A 24,777-nucleotide genomic window follows, 5' to 3' on the forward strand; every position below is an offset into this window, starting at 1 on the left:
TTGGCATTGGCTACCCACAAATCAAGGAATCTGAAGCAAAGCCCAGTGACCACCTTGAGGTGGCAGTCACCTGTTACTTCTCCTGCCAGGGAGTATCAATACAGGGGCCACAGGTGATTCTAAGGTAGAGCCCAGGTCATTCAGTGGGATTTCCACACTGAGTCCTTCTGATGGGACCTGCATGCGAATGCTGTGTTCCCCAAAAAGATAGAGTCTGAGGTCATCATGGTATAGCACACAGCCTGGGTTACTGAGGGTTGGATAGAAACTAAGTCAAAAGTGTCTAACCAGAAACATAGTACCAGGCTTATTCTCCACGTGGGTTCTCTAGAATTATTGCTCAGCATCCCTTCCCTATGTCAAGTTGCTCCTGCCCAAGTTGCTCTAGACCAAGCAGACACCACTGTTTATCCTACAACAAATAGGGCCCACTCCCTTCTAATAAGGATAGTAGTCCTCTGTTTCCTTGTAGGAGACCCCAGAGAGGTCAAACCTGCCCAAGGATGACTAAGGTTTGGCTGCCATCATGAATCTAGGGTCCGCCCATCTTGTCACATGTATACCCCTAGTCCCTCCCATTCCTATGAGCATGCCCCGAGCTCATCCCCTTCCTGTCACACTTAAGCCTATCATACATCCCCTTCCTATGATGTGTATGCCTAGTCCTGTGACGTGTGGTTACCTGTAACCATGCCTCCCGAAGGAGGGATAACCCTTGGTTAGCAATAAAGTGGGGCTCTCTCCTGCTCTCATGGCTGGGCTCCCCCCTCGAGGACCACCAAGTGGGACTGAGGTGAGCATGCTACTATGAATTGTGTCTGACTCCATTATTCCGATCTCTCCTCTACCTCTCACGCTCTCTATGACTTTACTATAATCTTTACTTATTAACGCTGTACAATTGAGCCTACCAGACCTGTAATGATTTGGGGGAGGACCCTCTTCCCACACAGTTTGAAACCACCATCAACACCAAGAGCAAAAGACTGGGCTTTCTATTCCCATAAACAAAGTCTTGGCAACCCACATGAAGGGTGAGTCAGCATTGACTAGACGGCAGTAAGTTGCATACGGCCTGCAGTAGGGCCTTTACGTTTGTTCCACTTTTCTCATTGACGATCTTGATAGCTGTGGAGTAGTTTGCCTTTGTGCATGGGTAGAGACATGGGTCCTGTTTCATTCTTCTGCTTAGGGAGATCCAATTTATCCAACATTATCGGTTGAAGAGGATGCCTTTATCCCATTTGATAGATTTTGGTCCTTTGTTGATGATCAGTTGCCTGGAGGCGGATGCATTTACCTTCTGTGTTTTCTGTTCTGTTTCAGTGGTCTGTGGATCTTTCATTGTACTGGTAGTAAACTGCTTTGACTACTCTGCCTACGTAGTAGATTTTTAGGTCAGCCAGTGTGAGGCCTCCTACTTCGTTCTTTTTAAGAAGTTGTTTGTTTCTCCTGGGTCTCTTGCCTCCCCTTAAGAAGTTGGTAATTATTCAGAATAACACTGATTAGAGAAAGAAAAACAAACAAGGGCCACCCCAAGACTGTGGAATTGGCGGCCGTTGGTCCTTGGTTAGGATCCATGGCTTAGCAGCCGTCCCGTGAAAGAGGACACAAAACCACCATCTAGTTACTATCTTAATGCCCTCCTGGCATTAATACCTGTATTAATGTGATAGTCAAGGATTGGCCCTTGTTAGCAATGTTACAAGAAATCCCCCCTGGCACCAACCCCAGTGCTCAATGTAAGAAGAGGGCCCGTCGTTTAAGAATTCAGTTGGTACAAAGCGCAACTCGTGGGCTGCAGATTACAGCTGGACTATCCTACCATCAGCTCCTTTTAGCAACAGTGCCTTAGATACGATGCCAGTGGATACATTACTGTTGTTATTAATGGAATCGACTTAGACCCTAGGGAGATGATTGATCGTGTTTTGTCATCAAATGACAATAAGACTGCTAAAGTAAGCCAGAGGCATACATACATAACCTGTGAACAAGCAGATGGATTCTGGGTTCCCATTTAATTCTAGTCCCAATCCAAGAACAGGTTGTTGTTATGACGTGGCTCTGCTGGATACTCACCATCAGGAAGTGATCGCTGAAGATACAGGTGCTACAGCCAAGTGTAGTGAAGAAAGCAGATGGTGCCAGGCTGGCTACCAGTTGAAATAGTGCCCGGAGTCTTAAAGGCTTTTATTCAAACAAACATTTACCTGTATTTTGGCTCTTGTGGATTTGTTTTCATTTTCCTCAGCTTTATCCTGAACTTAAATATGAGCAACTGACCACAGTTGGCCGTGGGCCTGGTTTCAGCTGCTATAACAGTTTTAGCTGCAGATGTAGTTTGATTTCTGTGTATCCATCTAAAGAAGTTCATGTGTCCTGCCCCCTTTTGTGTTGTTAATCGTGCTGTTAATTGTGCTCCTCATTGTAGAACAGCCAAAGCAAATAGAAGAAAGGATGAAGTCAAGGAGCTAACTAGAAACTTTCAAAGGGCAGCTTGAGAAAACAAAGCCAAATATTACAACAAAACTTGGAAAGAACACACGCAGCATATCTGAAACTGACAGAGTCAAGAAAAATAAATTCAAGGGTCGGGTTGTAATCTTGAGAGATTCTATAATAAAATACTGAATGATACAGGAAGCATCAAGAGAAAGTGGAAGGAGTACACAGAGTCACCGTACCAAAAGAACTAGTAGACAGTTCACCATGTCAGGAGGTAGCATGTGAGCAAGAACCAATGGTGCTGAAGGAAGAAGTCCAAGCTGTGCGGAAAGCATTAGGTGAAAGCGTGGCTCCAGGAATTAATACCCCTTGAAACGTGTCAGCAAGCTGAAGAAGCCTTGGAAGCACTCACTCATCCGTACCAATAAATTTGGAAGACAGCTACTTGGCCAACTAACTGGAAGAGATCCATAGTTGTGCCCATTCCAAAGGAAGGTGACCCAACAGACTGCTCAAACTAGACAGCCATAGCATTGACAGCATATGCAAATACAAATTTTGCTTTATATCCTCCAACATGCTTGCAACAGCACCTTGGCAGGGAACTGCCTGACATTCGGGCCAGATTAAGAAGAGGGTGTAGAACAAGGGAGATCATTGTTGATGTCAGGTGAATCTACCCCAAGAGTACCAGAAAGATGTTCACTTGTGCTTCATGGACTATGCAAAGACCTTCATTTGTGTGGACCATGATAAAGTATCGGTAACTTTGCGAAGAATGGGAATTCCAAAACGCTTCATTATGGAACCTTCATGCGGAACTTGTACATGCGTCAAGAAGCAGTTGTGAGACCAGAACATGGGAATACTGCATGGTTTAATTATCAAGGAAGGTATGCCTCAGGGTTGTATCCTCTCACCATACTTGTTCAATCTGTAGGCTGAGCAATTGATTGGAGAAACTGGCTTATATGGAAAGAAATGGACCATCAGGATTGAAGGAAGGCTTATTATCAGGATAAAGCTGACGATGGCACACCTTGTTTGCTGAAAGTGAGGAGGAGGACTGGAAGCCCTTGCTGATGAAGGTCAAGGATCGTGCCCTTCAGTCTGGATGCCAACTCAACGTAAGGAAGACCCAAGGCCTCACGATTGGTCCAATAGGCAACATCGTGATGAATGATGAAGTTGTCAGGAATTTTGTCTTGCTTGGCTCCATCATCGATACTCATGGGAGCAGCAGTCAGGAGATCAAAAGACATATTGCAGTAGGTAAATCTACTGCACAAGACCTCTTTAGAGCATTGAAGAGCAAGGATGTTACTTTGAGGACTAAGGTGTGCCTGAGACCCAAGCCATGGGATTCTCCATTGCATCGTATGCCTGTGAAAGTTGGACATTGAATAAGGGAGCCTGGAGAAGAATGGATGCATTGGAATTGTGGTGCTGGAGAAGAATACTGAAAGTACCATGGACTGCCGAAAGGACAGGCCAATCTGTGTTAGAAGAAGTAAGGCCAGAGGGCGCTCACAGTAAAGATGGCAAGACTTCATCTTACAGACTTTGAACATATTGTCAGAAGAGACCAGTCCCCGAAGAAAGACACCATGCTTGGTAAAGTGGAAGGGCAGCAAAAAAGAGGGAGACCCTCAACGAGATGGATGGACACGGTGGGTGCACCAACGAGCTTGGGCGTGAGAACAATTGTGAGCATAGCGCAGGACTGGGCAGGATTCATTGTCTTGTACATGGGCTATTACAACAATCCATGAACTTGGGATATCCTTCCATTCATGTAGATCTTTTTTGATTTCTTGTGATAGTGGTCTGTAGTTTTCTCTGTACAAGTCTTTTGCATCCCTGTTTGGGTTTATTCCTAAATATTTTCTCTTTCCTGTGGTTATTGTGAATGGTATTGCTTTCTTTTTCTTTTTTTTCTTTTTTCATTTAAGAAGGGTTTTTATTTCTCTTTTAAACAGTTTTATTGGGATAAAACTCACAAATCGTACAATTCAGTAATTCAGTCATCTTAAGACTTGTAGAATCATCACCATAATCCATTTTAGAACATTGTCTTTTCTTTTTTTACAATCAATTTATTGGGGGCTCATCCAACTCTGATCACAATCCATACATATATCCATTGTGTCAAGCACGTGTGTACGTTTGTTGCCCTCATCATTCTCAAAACATTTGCTCTCTGCTTGAGCCCTTGATATCAGCTCTCAATTTTCCCCTCCTTCCCCGCTCCCCCCTAAGGTATTGTTTCCTTAATCTCTTTCACAGTGCTCTCTTTGGTATACATGGATCCAATTTTGTTTTGAGGTTTTTTGCTCATTGATTTTGTAGCTTGCTACTTTGATGAATCCCTCCATTCCTTCCAGCACTCTTCTTTGTGGGGACTTTTGGGTTTTCTTTTCTTTTTTTTAATTAAATGACTTTTGGGTTTTCTACATGTAAGATCGTATCGTCTGCAAACAGCAAGAGTTGCACTTCTTCTTTGCCTCTATGTATTTCCTTGATTTCTTTTGGTTGTCGGATGGTTCCGGCTAAGATTTGCAGTAAGATGTTGAATAAGACTGGTGACAGGAGACCTTCTTGTCTGGTGTCTGTTTTCAGGGAGAAAGGTTTCTAGTTTTTCCCCAGTGAGCTTGATATTGGCTGTTGACTTTTCTTATATGGATCTTATTATGTTGAGGACTTTCCCTTCTATTTCTATTTTGTTGATTGTTTCAATCAGAAATCGATGTTGGATTATTTCAAGTGACTTTTCTGCACGTATTGACATGATCATGTGGGTTTTGCTCTTTGCCTTACTTATGTGTAGTGGGTTACATTTTGTTCGTTTTTCAAATATTGTGTCAGTCTGGGTAGACTAGACAAACAAATTCGTAGACTCTCATGTGTCTAGGAAGGAGCTTTATATACCAGAGCAGTTGAATATTGAGAAAACACCCCTGCCCAGTCCATATCAAGTCCATAAGTCCAATGGTAGCCCATGTGTCCGATACCAATCTATAAAGTCCTCTTCAGACTCAAACGAAACACATGCAATGACCCTGAATGCAGAAAGGTCACAGGCCAGTGGGTTGGAAGTCTTCTGAATCCAGCAGTGGTAGAAGCTTCTCAGGGCTGGCAGGGGTCTCTACGTGGCTTCTCCGGCTCCAGAGGTCTGGTTGCATCAGGGTAGGTCCATGTGGCTTCTCCAGCTCCCAGGGCATAACACCTTGTGTCTTGTCAGTAGAGCATCACTCAAGGAGTGAGGAGAGAGAGAATGTGTATCGTTCTCCTCCAACGAGGAAATCCAAGAGTTCCCAGAATTCTCAGGAGAAGGCCATGCCCTCATAGAGACCTCATTGGCTATGACCTGATTGACACACCAGACTCCATCCCTTCACTCTTAATCCTCTCAAGTCCCAAATTGACACCAGTTACATATAACTACCACACTTGCTGGCAGGTCTTCTTAAAGTACTTGGTAGAATTCCCGTGAAGCCATCGGGCTTTTCTTTGTTGGAAGTTTCTTAATGACATTCTCTATTTCTTCTTTTTTAGTGGGTCTGATGGATTTTTTGACATCTGTCTGCATTAATTCGAGTGGATGATCTATTTCTAGGTACCTGTCCATTTCTCCTAGCTTATCACATTTGTTTGAGCACAGTTTTTCATAAAAGTGTGTTATACTTTCTATTTCATTTGGAACTCTTGTGATGTCAACATTTTCATTTCTAATTCTCGATATTTGCATTGTTTCTTTTTCCTTTGTTTGCCAGCAATCTGTCCATTTTGTTAATCCTTTCTTGTTGATTTTTTCCAACACCCCACACCCAACCCCACCTTGATTGTTTACTTCTGTTCGGATCCTTATTATTTTTCTTCTATTATTGGGGGGCTAATGCTGCTTTTGTTCCAGTTGTTGAAGGTGCAGTGTTAGGGTGTTGATTTTTTATTTCTTCTTTTTGGTGGAAGATGTTTTAGATTTTATTTATAATTTAATTGAATGAGATCTATCTCTTTAGCTTAATTTTCCTTAGCAGTAACTTATTTCACCTTCTTGTCCTGGGATCAGAAGAAATCAATAGGCAGAGTAAAATAATTTTAAGTGAAAATTCATTTTTGTATCGACCTAAATGCTTACTAGATCTTTTCTCCTTGAAACAAAGAACCCCCAAAGTCTCTGTTGCACTTTTATTTGAGGCTAATATTGGGGACACTTTTCCAAAAGGACTGATATTTCCCAGCTTGATCTGAGGTCACGATGGAACAAGCCAATAAAACAGTGTTTGGGGTTTCAGTTTCTCATCTTTATGATCAAGACTCACTACCTCTCATCAACAATACGAGGGGTACTGTACCCTACCCGCCCTGCTGGTGAAGCTTTCATAGTACACGTTTTTCCCGCTAAGTGAGCATCGAAAAACTCGCTCTGAGTTAGTGCACCTGGTGGTATCACCTTGGATAGTTCTCTCTGGCCACAGTGAATTTATTCTTTAAAACAGTTTCACTCAAACCTCATTTTTCGTGACGGCCGATTTAAGAGACCAGCGTGAGGCTGTGAAATTTTGTCTCCTGCTCTGGGAAAAATGCCGCAGAAACCGTGGTGATGTTGAACAGCTGACAAGGACAGCCCGGTGGGGAGATGCAAGTGTACAAGTGGTGTTCTCCTTTCAAAAAATGTGCAATGTCAGTTGATGACAAACCTCATTCTTGACGTCCAAAAAATTCCCAGACGGACTAAAATGTTGACTGGTAGTCCATTTGGAATTTGTTCCACCAGGTTAGACTGTTAATCAAGCTTCTATTTAGAGGTTCTAAAAAGATAGCATAATAGCATGTGACCGAAATAAAGGCCAGATTTGTGGCAGACGGGGGACTGGTTTTGCCACCATAACAATGCACCTACTCAGTGCACCAGTTTGAGGCAAAAACAGCATGCCTTACTCACTTGACCTCACTCGTGCGACATTGTTTTTGTCTCCGTGAATGAAGAGGGACATGAAAAGACAGTGATTTGAGGACGTAGAAGAAGTGAAGTAAAAAAATGAGGGCGGGGCTGTCAGCCATCCACACAGATGAGTTTGAAAAATGTTTCCGAGAATGGAATCATCGCAGATTTGACAAATGGATCAAGTGTAATGGAGAGTACTTTGAAGGTGATAAGGTTGTTTTGTTAAATAAATAAATAAATACATAGATAGTTTTGGGGTGGGGGGAATCTGGTTGTTTTTTGGGTAGCCCCTCGTATCTACAGAGCATTCACAGTGTACCAGGCACTGGTACGGCGATCACATGGTCAGTAGTTAGAAACCACCAGCAGCTCCTCGGGAGAAAGACTGGGCTTTCTACTCCAGTTAGCCGTTACAATCTTTGAAACCCACAGCGGGTAGCTATGAGTGGACATTGACTTAATGGCAATGAGATTAGGTTTTTTGGAGGCACGGTAGAAAATAGGGAAAACATTGTCCCTGCTCTTGAAGAGCTTACATTCTGAAGGGCGGAGGGGGGAGTACTCCTTTTAAAATGGTTTTTCTGTTCAGTGTTTTCTACAAGGTACTGGTAGGAGACGTTCTCTAAGGTAAGCCTTGGAATATAACTTAGCCTCGTCATTAGTTAGAGAATAAAGGAAAAGAAGGGATTTAAAGGCAGACCATGACAGACCATTCAAGATAGGGAGCGCTTAGAAGGAGGTAAACATAATCTCATCCGCTCAGGAGATTTTCTGTGGTCAGTAGGATAAGGGAGATAATTTGTGGGGTACAAGTAAAGGATCATGCGACCTCTTTTCCAAGTACATGGCCACCAAGCAGAGATGGTTGGCGACAAGACAGAATAAGACTAAACAAGGCAGGCGAACCTGTGCACTTGACAAATAGAAGGAAGAAAAGGATCTGTATGAATATTGTTTATAATTTTGTTTACACAAACATGATTTAGAAACACAAACATGTATACTTAATGCTACCCAATGTCACAATAAGCCAACAACATTGTATCTTTCCTAAGTTAGAAAATACCATAGACCAAGTTTTTTTAAAACATTTTATTAGGGGCTCATACAACTATTATCACAATCCATATATATATACATACATCAATTGTATAAAGCACATCTGTACATTCTTTTTTTTTAACAATTTATTAGAGGCTCATACAACTCTTATCACAGTTCATACATATACATACATCAATTGTATAAAGCACATCTGTACATTCTTTGCCCTAATCATTTTTTTTCTCCTCTTTTCTTTTTTTATATTTTATTAGGGACTCATACAACTCTTATCACAATCCATACATATACATACATCAGTTGTAAAAAGCACATCCATACATTCCCTGCCCCAATCATTCTCTAAGCATTTGCTCTCCACTCAAGCCCCTTGCATCAGGTCCTCTTTTTTTTTTCCCTCCCTCCCTTCTCCCCCCTCCCTCATGTGCCCCCGGTAATTTATGCATCGTTATTTTGTCATATCTTGCCCTATCCGGAGTCTCCCTTCCCCCCACTTCTCTGCCGTCCTTCTCCCAGGGAGGAGGTCACATGTGGATCCTTGCAATCAGTTCCCCCTTTCCAACCCACTCACCCTCCACTCTCCCAGCATCACCCCTCACACCCCTGGTCCTGAAGGTATCATCCACCCTGGATTCCCTGTGCCTCCAGCCCTCACATGTACCAGTGTACAGCCTCTGCCCTACCCAGCCCTGCAAGGCAGAATTCGGATCATGGTAGTTGGGGAGAGGAAGCATCCAGGATCTGGGGGAAAGCTGTGTTCTTCATCGGTACTACCTCGCACTCTAATTAACCCATCTACTCTCCTAAACCCCTCTATGAGAGGATCTCCATTGGCCGACACTTGGGCCTTGGGTCTCCACTCTGCACTTCCCCCTTCATTTAATATGGTATATATATATACATATATATACATATACATACATACACACATATATCTTTTTTTTTTTTGCATGATGCCTTATACCTGGTCCCTTGGCACCTCGTGATCGCACTGGCCAGTGTGCTTCTTCCATGTGGGCTTTTCTGCTTCTGAGCTAGATGGCCGCTTGTTCACCTTCAAGCCTTTAAGACACCAGACACTATCTCTTTTGATAGCCGGGCACCATCAGCTTTCTTCACCACATTTACTTGTTCACCCACTTTGGCTCCAGCCGTTGTGTCGGGAGAGTGAGCATCATAGAGTTCCAATTTAATAAAAGAAAGTATTCGTGCATTGAGGGAGTGTTTGAGTAGAGGCCCAAGGTCCTTCTGCCACCTTAATACTTAGCCTATAAATGTAGACACATAGATCTATTTCCCCATCCTCCTATATATATTGCATGTACATGTCTTTGTCTAGACCTCCATAAATGCCCTTTGACTCCTAGCTCTTTCCTCCATCTCCCTTGACTTTCCTCCTGCCCTTCTACCATGCTTTGTTGCCACCTGGGCTAGAGTATACCTCTTCTCTAAGCAACCTTACCCTTGATCATTTCCTACCAGGCCTGCCACTCCCCCTCTCTACCATTTGGGGTCCCATGTTTTTCCCTTGTCCCTGTGTTTGTTAATACCACTTCCTGTCCTATTCAGACAGACCTGTGGAGACACTAACACTAACATGCACGAAAACAAGACAGAGGAAAACAAAGCAACAGTATACAACCAGACAACAAAAACAAACCACTGACAAAGAACAGAACAAAACAGTTCACAAGAGAAAAGCTTGTAGTTAATTCAGGGATCGTTTGCTGGCCCTTAGGAGCGTTTTCCAGTCCAGTCTGTTGGGGCACCACACCCTGGCCCCAAAGTCCACTTTCAGCATTCCCTGGGGACCTTGCCACTCCATTCCCTTGCTGTTCTGCTGCACTCCCCCAGTGATTTGCCTCAGTTCAGGTGCAATTCCCACACTGTGTCTCCGGTGCAGTCCCCTGTATCGCCCTTAGTCACTGATTGGCATCATTTCTCATAGTGGGGCCAGCCATGTTGTCCTCTCTGTGGACTGGCTGCTCTAGTCAGGAACATCATCCTCACGGCCTGGTGGGCCAGGCTGTGCTCTACTCTCTCCTCCTGCCCCTTCATCTGCTCCCGTGTGCACTGATCAGATATGTCCATCTCCCGGAGCTGCAGAGTCAATGTCGTCCTTTGGAACAAATTCTTTTTGGGGGAGGGGCAGGGATCCACTTAATTTATGGTTCTGGGGCCAGCCTCCCAGAATATCTGTACATTCTTTGCCCTCATCATTTTCAAAGCATTTGCTGTCCACTTAAGCCCTTTGTATCAGGTCCTCTTTTTGTTCCCCTCCCTCCCCGCTCCCCCCTCCCTCATGAGCCCTTGATAATTTATAGATTATTATTTTGCATAGACCAAATTTTAATGGAATTTATTACTTTTTTCTGTTCAGTCTCCCTTCCAAAGTCGAGACTAATTGTGAGAGGAGAGAGGGAAGGCCTTGATATGATTGGCAACAATAGGAGTTGTAGTAGTAGTATTTTTGCTATTTTGATAAGCTTAGTATTTAAACTTGGTGGTAGCTCTTTAGCTGCCAAGAGAGAATAAGAAATAAATTTCCCAAAATGCACTATTTATTTTAGAGAAGTTTCAAAAACAAATTTACATGAAAAGCTATAGAGGAAAGTAATTGAAAAGTAGATTCATAAAACATTTCTTCTATTTACATCAACTTAATACATGTTCTTAACCATTATGTTTGGATTAGTCATGAACATTTTTCCCTTTTTTAAATCATTTTATTGGGGGCTCTTACAGCTCTTACCACAATAAAGCCACCCATCCATTTTGTCAAACACATTTGTACATATGTTGCCATCATTATTTTCAAAACATTTTCTTTCTACTTGAGCCCTTGATATCAGCTCCTCATTTTCCTCCCTCCCTCATGAACCCTTGATAATTTACCTTTTTTTTGTTGTTCATGTCTTACACTGACCACTGTCTCCCTTCACCCACTATTCTGTTGCCCATCCTCCTGGGAAGGGGTTATATGTAGACCATTGTGATTGGTTCCTCCTTTCTCCCTTCACCTTGCCCTTAGTAACCTCCTGCTATCACTACTCTCATTATTGATCTTGAGGAGTTTATTTATCTGTCCTGGATTCCCTGTCTTTCAAGCTGTTATCTGTACCAGTGTACATGCTCTGGTCTAGCTGGATTTGTAAGGTATAATTGGGATCATGATAGTTGGGGGAAGGAAGCATTAAAGAACTAGAGGAAAGTTGTATGTTTCACCAGTGCTACACTGCACCCCGACTGGCTTGTCTCTTCCTTGTGACCCTTCTGTTAGAAGATGTCCAATTGTCTATAAATGGGCTTTGGGTCTCCACTCCACATTCCCCCTCATTCACAATGATATGATTTTTTTGTTCTGGGTCTTTGATGCCTGAAATCTGATCCTATCAACATTAGTTGCTTCTCAGCTAGATGGCCACTTGTTTATCTTCAAGCCTTTAAGACCCCAGATGTTATATCTTTTGATAGCCAGGCACCATCAGCTTTCTTCACCACATTTGCTTATTCACCTATTTGTCTTCAGTGATCATGTGGGGAAGGTGAGCATCACAGACTATTGGGTTATTAGAACAAAGTGTTGTTGTGTTGCGGAGTTCTTAAGTAAAGGCCAAAAGTCCCCCTGCTACCTTGATACTTAACATATAAATATATGTACATAAATAATATTTCTCTATCATTATATATAAATGTATTTACATATGCCTCCTAGTTCTTGGCTCTGTTTTCTTTTACTTTCCTTTTGTCCCACTACCATGTTCAGCCTTCATTCAAGTTTCAATAATTCCTCTAAGCTATATTACCCTTGATTAAGCCCCACCAGGCATCCTGTGCCCTCCTCGCCATTGATTTTAGATCACTTGCTGTTCCCTTGTTCCTGGGTTTGTTAACGTGCACTTCCTTCCCCCCCCTCCCCCTCTCCCGGGTTCACCTGGAACTATCAGTCTGTTGTTTTTCCTCTGGATTGTTTATCCCGCCTGTCTTACCCAGATAGACATGCAGAGATAATAGTAAGCCCGAAAACAAGACAAAGCAAAATATAACAACAGGGGGAGGGGGGGACAACAACAACAAAAAAAGAAAAGCCTATAAATAGTTCCAGATCTGTTTATGGACCCTTAGGAGTGTTTTTCTGGTTGAGTCTGATGGGGTACCACACCATGGCCCCAAAGTCTATTTTTGGGGTATTCCCTGGGGACTTCATTGTTTTGCTCCCCTTCCTGCTCTCTTGCATGCCCTTAGTTTGACCCAGTGGGATAGGGTCAGATGGGGTGCGGTTCCTGCACTAGGTCTCCAGTATTGTCCCCTGTAGCACTATGGGTCAGTGAGGGGCGCCGTGTCTGTGTCTTGTGGTGGAGCCGGCCCTATGGTCCTCTCTGTGCATTGGCTGCTCTGAGCAGGCATATCGTCCTCAGGGGTTGGTGGGCCAGGATGTGCTCCACTCTCTCCTTCCCTCTTCCTCTGCTCCGGTATGCTCTGATCAGATGTGCTCCTCTCCTCGAACTATGGCTTCAGTGCTGTCCTTTGTAGTGAATTCTTCCGGGGTTGATCATGAATATTTTAAAGACATGAAACAACGCTAGTCATCATCTCAAGCTGTTACTTAACAGGAGGGCAAAACTGACCCTCTGTTAGAGTCCCAAACACCTATTTTTATAGTTTATCTGCATCGCTGCACAGGATGTCAAATGTCATATTATTGCATTTGGCAAATATGATGCAAAAGATTTTTTTCCAAGTGGTCCAAAGCAAAGATGTCACTTTGAAGACTAATGTGTGTCTGGCTCAAGCCAGGGTCATTTCAGTAGCCTGTATGAACGCAAGAGCGGGACCAGGAATAAGAAAGACCCAAGAAGGACTGATACCTTTGAGTTAAGGTGTTGGATATGAATCTTAAAATCACTCCGGACTGCTGGAAGAAGGAACAAATCTGTCTTGGAAGAAGCATGCTCCTTAGAAGTGAGGGCGGTGAGGCGCTGTCTCGTGTCCTTTGAACATGCTTTCAGGCGGAAGCAGCCCTTGCAAAGGATAGCGAACTTAGTGAAAGGCAGGGTTATCATTCAAGAGGCTGGTCCTCCCTGAGACGGGTTGAGATCGACACAACGGCAGGCAAACGATCGTACAGGATCCGGCAGGGTTTCCTTGTGATGCACATGAGGTCGCTGTGAGTTGCAACCAGTTAGGCAACATCTCGCAGCAACATAGGGAGTTCATGAAAAAATGGGAGAGATGAGGGGAATGTTTTCACAACCCCTACCCCCACTCTCAAGATTACGGGGTCCATTAGGGAAGTTGGCTTGTTACAATTCAGGGTCAGAAATGCGGACCATTAGATACTACAGTTCTGGGATCAGGAGTGCCTCTTCTGAGCCATGCCCACAGGCACGCCCCAGCCTAGCCCTCAAGCCCCTCTACCAAGCGGCCCCTTGGCTTCGGCTGCTCGTTGGCAAGTGTTACCAAGCACCTTGCTATAGCACTGCTAACAAACGCCCAAAGGGCAGGTCACTTCACCAGAAACCCCGACCTAATGGTGCTTTCCTCTAGCTGTGAGAGTCAGCAAACCTCACTGCCCAGTTAGGTGACGAGAGGTACCCCGCTCTGCCAGCCAGCCTTCTGCCCAAAGGCATTCCATTTCACGGACCGTGTGGGCTGGGAGTCTGCCACCTTCTGTCTCGTGGGCTTGCTTCTGCTGTCTCTGCTGCTGCTTCTCCTATGGTATGGCCCTCTCTCTGCCTCTCTCCTGGAAGTGAAGAGGTTCAGAGCAGGTAGCTCAGGGACTAAATGACTGGCTCCACTCCTGGCTCTTCTTTCCTGATGGTGATGAGGTCCCCCATTCCTGCTTCTGAGATGGCTCCTGTTACACCTGACAGGAGGGCAAAACTGACCCTCTGTTAGAGTCCCAGACACCTGTTTTTATGATTTTACCCTGTCCTTTTTAGTTACAAACACCATGGCTAGAAGAATTGTATCCGCTAAATGCACTGGACCACGTGTAGACTCTAAACTTCCTAGATCCAGGAGGGTAGAATCTATCCTGAATATAGTCTTTATTTTTTTACTTCTTTTTTTTTTTACTTCTTATAGTGGATTAGGTTCAAGTTTGCAAAGTAGATCAGCACTTCACACTCAACAGTTGGTATACATTGTGTTTCAATTCATCCAGTGCAATCCCCGCGGTCCATTATAAAAGGAAGAATGATCTATTCCCTCTATTTGTATAAATGAAGATGCTGAAACTAAACAAGCTTAAATTCCCTTGCCATGAAATTTGCAGGATATTTATGTTTGACTTTAGATCACTTGCTTATAAACTCAGAATTATTTATTATCATTGTGCCAGGGAAAGAAAGACACCAGAATCAACCATATTCTAGTAACCTGTTTTGTTTTGTTTTGTTTTTGAGCCTTAAGCAGCACTAAGACACAGTCATCCTGGATAGTGAAAACCATCAGAAAGCACACAGTACAGGGACCAAAATGAAGTTTCCTGACTCATGACCATGGACTAATCACATATGAAGGAAAACATGACCAGATAATGACTGGTGGATTTTTTAATCCGTCAAAGTCGTAAGTGTGACTACAGATAGGGGGAAAGGGATACATTTAAAATTTTTTATTTTTTAATTTTTGCTGCCCATTGAGACAATACCGACTCACAGGGACCCTATTGGATGGTAGGTCTGCCCCTGTGAGTTTCCAAGACTGTAACTTTGACAGGAGTATAAATAAAGCCGTACACAATTACAAATCTGAAAAAACGTTACAGGGTGCTTCTGGTCCTTGGGACCAGGTAGCCCTGAGCCATAGGCACCAGAGGCAACTTTTAAATTAGCATGCAGCTATGTTCAGTAGATCAGTGGAAGACGTGGCCAGGCAAATTACCCGGTTCTTTGTGTACGTGTGAGGGCAAAACTCCCCTTCCCTGGGCTTGTCTGGAAGCTTTCAGAGCCACATTGCACGTTAAATGGTCAGAACAAATGCAAGTGGTGTCTGAATTTATGTCAAGACACAAAATGGCAAGGGCTTAGGTGGAGAGCAAATGTTTTGAGAACGATGAGGGAGGGCAATGAATGTACAAATGTGCTTTACACAATTGATGTATGTACGGATTGTGATAAAAGTTGTATGAGCCCCTAATAAACTGATTTTTTTAAAAAAAGCATCTGAGACCAACTCCAAAAAAAGAAGACACAAAATGGAGGTAGGGCTTACTCTGTAAACTGCTGCCTCCCCCAAACCAAGTGTTCCAGAAATTACGCTCTCATTATATTGAACCTTGAATTGAAGATATACGAAAGGAAGAAGCTAGGGTTTAATAGCAGTTTGTTAGGTTTCTGGATTGGGTTTGCCTCGGTTTGTTGCTTTACACGCTGAAAGAGTTCACCCGGCAGAGCACTTTTGTAATCCAATGGAGTTTTTAAGGAGGAAAGGGGAGTTTCAGGTGTTAGTCTCGAAAAGGTGCACACTATTTCCGGAACGTGTGCAGGGCTGCGTGGAAGCCATGTGGGGTTTGCAAATGGGCACGAAAAACTACAGTGAAAGAATACAGGAACCGGAGTGTGGGAAACCACATGTGTGGAACTGGGGAATCCCCAGAAGTCAAGAAACCAAGAGCATGTGGGGCCCTTGGAGGCCCAGAGCGGCCCTGAGGGGGTGTGCAGGTGTGTGCGCACCGGCATGTGAGACACCCCCACCGTCTGCCTGCAGCAGAATAAGAGCAGAGTCAAAAATGGGTTTGGCCTTTCCGCAGCTGGCTCTTATTCCCTCCAGCCCCACTGCGATTTGGGGGAGTGGGGGTGGAGGGATTGAAGATATTGGCAGACCCCATTGGCCGAGGTCAGACCCACCTATATGACATCATACAACCTGTGCCCCCAGGTGAACCTCCCACCTGGACTCCAGGGGCTTTCTCTGTTGGAGCGCTATCTTCCACTGGGTGTTTTGTTTTGTTTTGTTTTTTCGTTTTGGGTTTATTTTTTTCCATATAATTCAGTAATTCTAATAAATCAAAAAGAATTGTGCTATTTGCCAGCGGCATGAGCGTGATGATGATTTAAGACTACATCGCCATAATTTTTTCTCCTCTTCTCCAACAGACTTTCAGCACAAAATTACCGTGCAAGCATCTCCCAACTTGGAAAAACGAAGAAGTTTGCACAGTAACAGCTCGAGTCCGCCAAGCAGCCCGACGATAATCCCTCGGCTCCGAGCCATCCAGTGTAAGTCCCTCCTCCCGTCTTGACGGGCGCAGGGGCGTGCACCTTTATCTCTGACATTTGCTTGGCTCACATCCAAATCGCACTCACTGCCGTTGGGTCGACGCTGATTCATAGTGCCCTTATGGGACAGGACAGAACTGCCTCTTTGGGTTTCCAAGACCGTGACTTTTTTTTCTTTAACATTTTATTAGGGGCTCATACAACTCTTATCACAATCCATACACATACATCAATTGTGTAAAGCACATCTGTACATTCTTTGCCCTCATCATTTTCAAAGCATTTGCTCTCCACTTTAGCCCTTTGCATCAGGTCCTCATTTTTTCCCCTCCCTTCCCACTCCCCTCTCCCTCATGAGCCCTTGATAATTTATAAATTATTATTTTGCCGTATCTTGCCTTGTCCAACGTCTCCCTTCACCCAATTTTCTGTCGTCCGTCCCCCAAGGAGGAGGTCACATGTAGATCCTTGTAATCAGTTCCCCCTTTCCCACCCACTCACCCTCCACTCTCCCAGTATCGCCCCTCACACCCCTGGTCCTGAAGGGATCATCTGCCCTGGATTCCCTGTGCCTCCAGCTCCTATCTGCACCGGTGTACAACCTCTGCTCTATCCAGACTTGCAAGGTAGATTTCGGATCATGATGGTTGTGGGGAGGAAGCATTTAGGAACTAGAGGAAAGCTGTATTCTTCATCGGTGCTACATTGCACCCTGACTGACTCATCTCCTCCCCTAGACCCCTCTGCAAGGGGATCTCCAGTGGCTGACAAATGGGCCTTGGGTCTCCACTCTGCACTCCCCCTTCATTCACAAGACTGTGACTCTTGGCGTGGGTAGAAATGCACATCTTGCTCCCTTCAGCTAGTGGTTTCGAACTGCTGACCTTGTGGATCGCAGCCCAGCTCGTGACCACTGCACCACCAGAGCTCACTCATCCAGATCTAGTCAGTAGGTTTCTAAGTCAGGGAAACAGATGTTACCGCTACTATTTGGGAAACAAAACTTCATTCCTACTTAGGTCCTTAACAAAAAGAAAAACAAAATAATGATTGTCAAACGGACTCCTACTTAGGATTGACCTTACGTGTGTCAGAGTAGAGCTGAGTTCCACACAGCTTTCTAAAGTCGATCTCCAGATGTACTGAGTGAACTACAACCACCCAAGTGTTGGTTAGTAACTAAGTGCTCAACTATTTGCTCTACCCTGGGTTCCTTTTAAGTCCTTAAACTCCCCAAAACCAAACCCACTGCCATCAATTTGATCAGCCCCTGTATGTGGGGGAGCTTCAAACTGTTCTGGAAAAGAGATTTTATTTTTGTTTGAAACTAGCTTGCATGTCAAAATAGTTTCAGCCGATTTCAATCTTACTTTTTTGTTGTTTTGTTTATAACCACTCAGAAAAGGAGTTTGGGTCTGATGGGTAAGGAATTTGAAGAGTTTTTTTAAACTGTGACCCCTCTCTTCTTTTTAAATTCCTTTTTGTTTTCATTCCTTTTCCTTTTTGTTTGTGAAGTATAACCCATACAAGAAAAACATACTATGTAATTTCTAATCAGAACAGGGATAGTAGAACAGTATATAGTTCTTGTGGTCTTTTTTTTTCCTCCTGCTCTCCTTACCACCCCACTCATGGCATTGCCGTTCTCTTTTAAAGTCTTGTCCTTTAGTGTGAAAATCATTTTATTATCTCCTGTAGAATAATGGTGATACAAAATATGCCCCTTTATGAGATTTTCCAACCCTCGATTGCGTTCTTTAGTTCGTTGGTATTTTTGCTGACTTTCTTCCCAGTGGATCCATCTTTGCTCCAAAGTGATGCGTCTCCTAGAGTTATTGTATTTTGGTTTACCAGTCTCTTCATTTGGTTAATGTATTTTGAAAGTCTTTCACTGGGTGCATGGATGTTAATTATGGTTATGGCTCCTTACTCCGTTACGGCTAGTGTGGGATGTCGTCTATCATTCATCGGGTAGTAGCATCCAGTAGGTAGGGCTGCTGGAGGTGTGGCTGGTGTGGTAGTATTTTAATGGTTGCTGTGTCCCAAGATGGGGAAGGGGAACAAAGGCAAAAAAAAAAAAGGAAAAAGAAAAAGCAGTGAGAAAAAAACAAACAATCAAATAACAACAAAAGAGACATTAATATCTAAAAATAAAGCATCGTAAATTAAAAGAAAGCTAGGGTGAGAAAAAGAAAAGAGAATCGTAGTGAAAATTAAGGGGAAAAAAGGCCATAAGAAAAACAAACAGAAAAAGAAGGTGAAAGACTCAGGAAGGGTAAGGAAAGGTTGGGGGTGGGGGCGGGTTCCTGATGAGAGCATGATGCTGATTCCTTGATGGACATGCTTGCTGGTCTAGAGGTGTGTGGAATCAGACCAAAAGTTCAGAAGGGTCGCTCTGTGTCACGTCACCTGCTCTGTCTGTCTCCTCAGTCTGTCTGTGTCCTTGCTCACCACTTTGGCTCAACCCCTTCAGTATTTGATCTACTTGGCTATCCTGGCCAGGATTCACAGTCATATCTGATGCCTACTTCTTTTAATCTCCTTGTGGGCTGAGGATCTGGGTAGTATGTCTGCCATCCTGGCAGCAAGTTCCCCTTAATTCTGCCTATGGACCGCTTTGCCCTGGGTCAACTCATATGGAATCATTGGGAACTTATCCGATCCTTGTGACGCCCGACGGTGGCCTGCTTCAGAGAGAATTATTTGAGAGATAGTCCTCTACTGTCAGTGAGTCTTCCCCTCTGATGCAGGACATGCAAGGTGGTTCCAGCATCATGCTAGCTTTTAATGAGAGAAGGGGGTCATCTTGATATATCATTGGACCTAATACAGCTTGTAATAGAAATGGTCCTAAGCTGGTGCATGACCGTATGCCATTTGGTCAGCTTAGCTCTCTTGGTGATAGCTGATAACAATGTGGAAATTAGTCTGTTGACCTCTGTTAGTGGTTCCACTTGGCAGAGAGTATAGTAATCCACCAGAAATTGTTTCTCTAGGGGACTGTGCCAGATATGTGAATAGTTTTGTCCTCAGAGTGCATTGGAAAATGCATTACTGAAGATATGGTTAACTTAAAATATTAACATCTTACCATTTGTTTTCCCTCTTGACCCATTTTTTTGCTTGGCCTAGTGTTTATTATTTTCTGCTTTCTTTTGTTTCTTTTATTCTCATTAATAGGATGTTTGCTTTGTTGTGACTTTTTAAATATGAAATTTAGCATGGGTGTAAATCTATAGAGACAGTAACTAAGTTAATAAATCTGAGGACCGTGACAGGGCAGGTTGGGGAGCTAATAACAATGGATAAAAGAATGAACAAAATTATCAAATTATTATTGTGGAGATGATGGCACAATTCTCTTAAATATATGTAAACCATTGAATTGTAGTCACAAAGTATATGTCAATAAAATGGTTTAAAAATATTGGTAGATGGCGCTCTTGCTCTCTGGTGATCAGACCAGCCTGCAGCTGCCTTAGCTAGTTCTCTGCCTCAACTTGTGAGCTACACTACCTGTGGGACAGCCACCCATGGACCATATTGCTAGAGCTTGAGTTTCCTTTGAGACCTACTTCGCCATGCTGCTGATGCATACTTCGCTTGAGCTTGAGGTTGATGGATCCTGTCGCCTTGCATTGCTTGAGTTCCATATCCCATCTGGGCCTGCTTCACTAAGCTCCTAAACTGCTGACTGTTGGTGACCCGCCCTGCTGTTGGCTGCCTGTTGGCGGGCTGCCTGCATTGCCCGAGGGGAAGATTCAGCTGTCTGCTTCCTTGACTTGAGCCCAGCAGCCCTTCTGAGTTGAAGGACTTCCAGTATATTAACTGTTTCACAGAAGGTGGGTCTCTCTGAAATGTGGGAGTTTTAAAACAGGATGAAGGCGAAGAGAAGGGAGTTCTCTGAAGTATCAATGTGCATAGATGGAGGAGGCCACATCTCCATGCGCCTGAGGAAGGGTTGCCCTCCACCCCAATCTTCCCACAATTCTTGCTTCATTATGTTAGATCACATTACGGGGAAGGTCTTCCTGCCAAACTAGAGATAACCTGGAGAAGAATGGGAATTCCAGAACAATTTATTGTGTTCCTTCGGAACTCGAACATGGGCCATGAAGCAGTTATGGAAACAGACCAAGGTTTAAAATCAGGAAAGGGGTGTATCGGGGTATATTCTCTCACCACACTTGTTCAATCTCTCTGCTGAGCAAATCATCGGAGAAGCTGGATTCTGTGAAGAAGAATGCGACATCTGGATTGGAGGAAGGCTTGTTAGCGACCTTGAGTCTGGAGTCTGACACACTGAACACCCATGAAAGGAGGCCTGGTGAGCTGCGGGAGGGCATCGAGAACATCGTTCATAAAGAAAGCAGAACGCTCATTGCACAGACAGGAAAGAGAAAAGATCATAGTGGTGTGGGGGCAACCCTGTCTGCTCCTTGGGCAAGTGGAAGAGGACCACCCCTTCCACGGTTCAGGCAAGGCTCTGTGGGAAATGCTGGCGGCTCAGGCGGGGAGCTGATGATGCACTGGATGGTCTGACTCTCCCCTAAGATAATGTGGACACTTTCCCTCCTGTTCCCTGAGAGTGCTGCTGAACACAGCACTCTGCACAGGATCAGTTCCTCCCTGTTCCTGGCCTTATCGTCCCTTCCGGATCACAGACAAGTTGGCTAAGAAAAATTAATATTTCTTTGTTTGCCCTCAGCCCATTGTCAATAGCCCCTTTGTGTGGAAACTTGTCATAGGATGCAGGGTATTTGGCAAGCATGGTATATAAACCTGCTTTGCATCAAGCTCTGGGTCTTGCAGTGAAGGAAAAAAATATATATACATAGCTGTTCAGCCATTTCGAGAGGTAGCATCTGATCAAATCCAATGGGTAATGAAGAGGTACAACGTTGCACTGAAGGCACAGTGGAAAATGTGGAACTAGGAATTTGCAGGACACCGATGAATGATGGCCAACAAGTTGATGCAGCACTGGAAGCACTCATCCATCGATGCCACGCAATTTGGAAGACAGCTCCCCAACCAGGCAACCAGAAGAGAGCCACACTTATTAGCCCATTCCAAACAAAGGCAGTCCAACAGAATGCAGAAACCATCAAACTATCATTAACATCACATGCAAGAAATATTTTGTTGAAGGATGAAACTCCAATGACTAGTAAACACATGAGGAAATGCGCCCGTTCACTAGCCATCCAGGAAATGCAAGTAAAAAAAAACAAAACCAAAGAACCATGAGATACCATCTAAGGTGTCTGAGGAAGCATAACTGCAGCCCAATTTTTTTAAACTGAGAGCAACAAATGCCGGAGAGGATGTGGTGAGACTAGAACTCTTATCCACCGCTGGTGGGTTTGTAAATAGGGGCAGCCACTGGGGAAGGCAGTATGTCAATTCCTCAGACAGATGGCGGTTGAAGTACCATATGGCCCATATGGGCATGTACCCCCAAAGAAATGAGAAGCAGATCACAAACAGATGTATGCTCCCCCGTTTTCACTGCAGCCCAGTTCATAATAGCAAGAAGTTGGAAGCAGCCTAAATTCTCATCAATAGAATCTTGGATTAAATAAACTCTGGTGTGTATATACACAATGGAATACTACGCATCCCCCCCCAAAAAAAAAAAGTGATGAAACCCCTCAAGACACGGAGTGATCTGGAAGGCATTCTACTGAGTGAAGTTAGTCCATCACAAAAGGACAAATACTGTATGCGTCCGCTGCTATAGGAACAAGCAGAAGAATGGGCAAAACTCAGGCTTGTAGGGCATCCCGTTGGCAGGCCAGGGGCGCAGACAGCCTGGTAGAGAGCCTGACTAGTGCCAGTGAACCATGCAGCATCCTCTATAGGTAAGTACTTTGAATGTCATTTAGCTGGAGGGCATTGGGAGCTACTGGTCAAAGGAGGGGAAGGGGGTGTTGTCTACTGAGTGGTCACCATGTAAACCTAGGAAGAGGTCCTCCCAGACAGGTAGACAATCTATCAGAGGGATGAGGGATGCTGATGGAAAAATCAAGTCAGGAACGGGGCAAGGGAGCAAACGCTTCTTGGGAAGCACAAATGCATGGCTGTTGGTAGGAAAAGTGAGAGGACCAACCTCCAGTTTGGGGGAAGAACGGCTGAAAATGTTTGGGGGGAGTGACTTTGGTGCTATGCACCGAATGGCACATTGACCTGGGCTTCTGAGTGCATCCTAGGGACCCAGGCCTGGAGCCATGGAATACTGGGACCCTGAATCCTGGATCTTCAGGGCACCTGGCATGCTCCAGAGGCCGCATCGGTGAGATCCGATGTGGAAATTCCACTGGGTGAACTAAATTTTACCTCATACGCACCTGTAACCTGAGGACTTAAGATGGAAAAGACATGGTCTCTGAGGAAGAGAAGACGGCTGTACCAATATTATTGAACTGTTGGTAGGCGGACAAACGTGGTCCTGCTACATCAATGCCCTGTGTGCTGTGTGAAGATATGTATTATTCTGGCAAACCTGTGCCTACATGCTCAATGATTATTATTGTAAATTTCCTTGATAATTAACCCCATTGTTTGTGTAAATAGCGTCCAGCCACAAAAGGATTCTGTAGGATAATTCAGGTACTGTGATATGGCGTTAGCCTACATTGGCCCAATATCCTCTCACACCAGGGTTTTGAAAAATTAGTACCGGGGATTAATCAAAGACAATATTAATGGAAGATCATTATGCCCTAGGGGGAAGATCAATAAGACCCTCTACCATAAATTAAACAGGGAGTCAAAGGCAGATAAAACAAAGAAGACATAGATCCAGGAATGGGACTTGGGCGTGCATTGAACTTAAGAACAATTAGCTGTTCAATACTACTCTCAGAAAGGGAACACAGAAGATGTGGCTGTACGGCAAAGTGTGGTGAAGAAATTAGATGGTGCCCGGCTATCGGATAAATAGCATCTGGGGTCTTAAAGGCTTGTCTCCAAACAAGCAGCCATCTAAGTGGGATGTCAACGAAATCCACATGAAAGACTCACACCATTGGTCACCGAAGGATTATCTTATCATATAATCCGAAGTCAAAGGAGGAATTAGGATCAGAGCCTAAATTGTGAGAATCCAGTTTGAAGAAGCCTATAGAGGACAGTAGGAGCGCTCAATACATTTGTGGGATCTACATAGGAAATAAGCCTCCAGTGATCTCCTTCCACCCGTAATTGAGGGGTGGCAGGGAAGAGGTTACTAAACACAGTGCTTTGGAGATGAGTTTATAAAATCAAAGGGATGAACTTGACTTGAACAGTTAAAACTTTGTCAGTTGATCCCCTCTCTGATACATCCTGGACCTGATCTGGTTTTCAACATTAACTGTATTTTTTTTTTAGTTTCTTGGTTCACATTCAGATTTATCTCAGAGGTATCATGTCAATCAGGGTGTCACTCTCTTAAAGTTGTGTTGTATGTTTTTCTGCTTTTGGGATACGAAAACCCAGGATTGATAAACCTATAGGGACAGCAAGTAGAATAAGGGTTTCGGGTAGGGAGGGGATACAGTGGGGGGAGGGGGCAAATGAGACATAAATAGGGATCATGTCAAGGAGTTCATGAAGGAAAAAGAGTATTTGGAAACTGATTGTGGTAGCAATTGTACCATACTGGTTGGCATGGTTGAACTAGAAAGATGTGATACACGTATTAACAAAATTTTTTTTAGATAAACCTTTTTTTTTCAGGTTTTTTTTAATTTTAACAATTTATTAGGGGCTCATACAATTCTTATCACAGTTCATACATATACATACATCAGTTGTATAAAGCACATCTGTACAGTTTTTGCCTTAATCATTTTTTTCTCCTCTTTTCTTTTTTTACATTTATTAGGCACTCATACAACTCTTATCACCATCCATACATATACATACATCAATTGTATAAAGCACATCCATACATTCCCTGCCCCAATCATTCTCAAGGCATTTGCTCTCCACTTAAGCCCCTTGCATCAGGTCCTCTTTTTTTTTCCCCTCCCTCCCCTTTCCCCCCTCCCTCATGTGCCCTTGGTAATTTATACCTCGTTATTTTGTCATATCTTGCCCTATCCGGAG

General features: G+C 43.9%; 1 protein-coding gene across 1 annotated transcript in view; it reads left to right on the forward strand.

Moving 5' to 3' along the window:
• The window catches only part of MAP3K21 (mitogen-activated protein kinase kinase kinase 21), a 125,089-nt gene that overhangs the window by 77,020 nt on the left and 23,292 nt on the right, over nt 1-24,777 (forward strand). Inside the window, exon 6 of the mRNA XM_075555293.1 lies at nt 16,561-16,683. Coding sequence (XP_075411408.1) covers nt 16,561-16,683 — 123 coding nt within the window. The remainder of the gene's footprint in view (nt 1-16,560; nt 16,684-24,777) is intronic.

This window comes from Tenrec ecaudatus, chromosome 7 (assembly GCF_050624435.1).
Source record: "Tenrec ecaudatus isolate mTenEca1 chromosome 7, mTenEca1.hap1, whole genome shotgun sequence".
NCBI classification, from domain to species: Eukaryota; Metazoa; Chordata; class Mammalia; order Afrosoricida; family Tenrecidae; genus Tenrec; species Tenrec ecaudatus.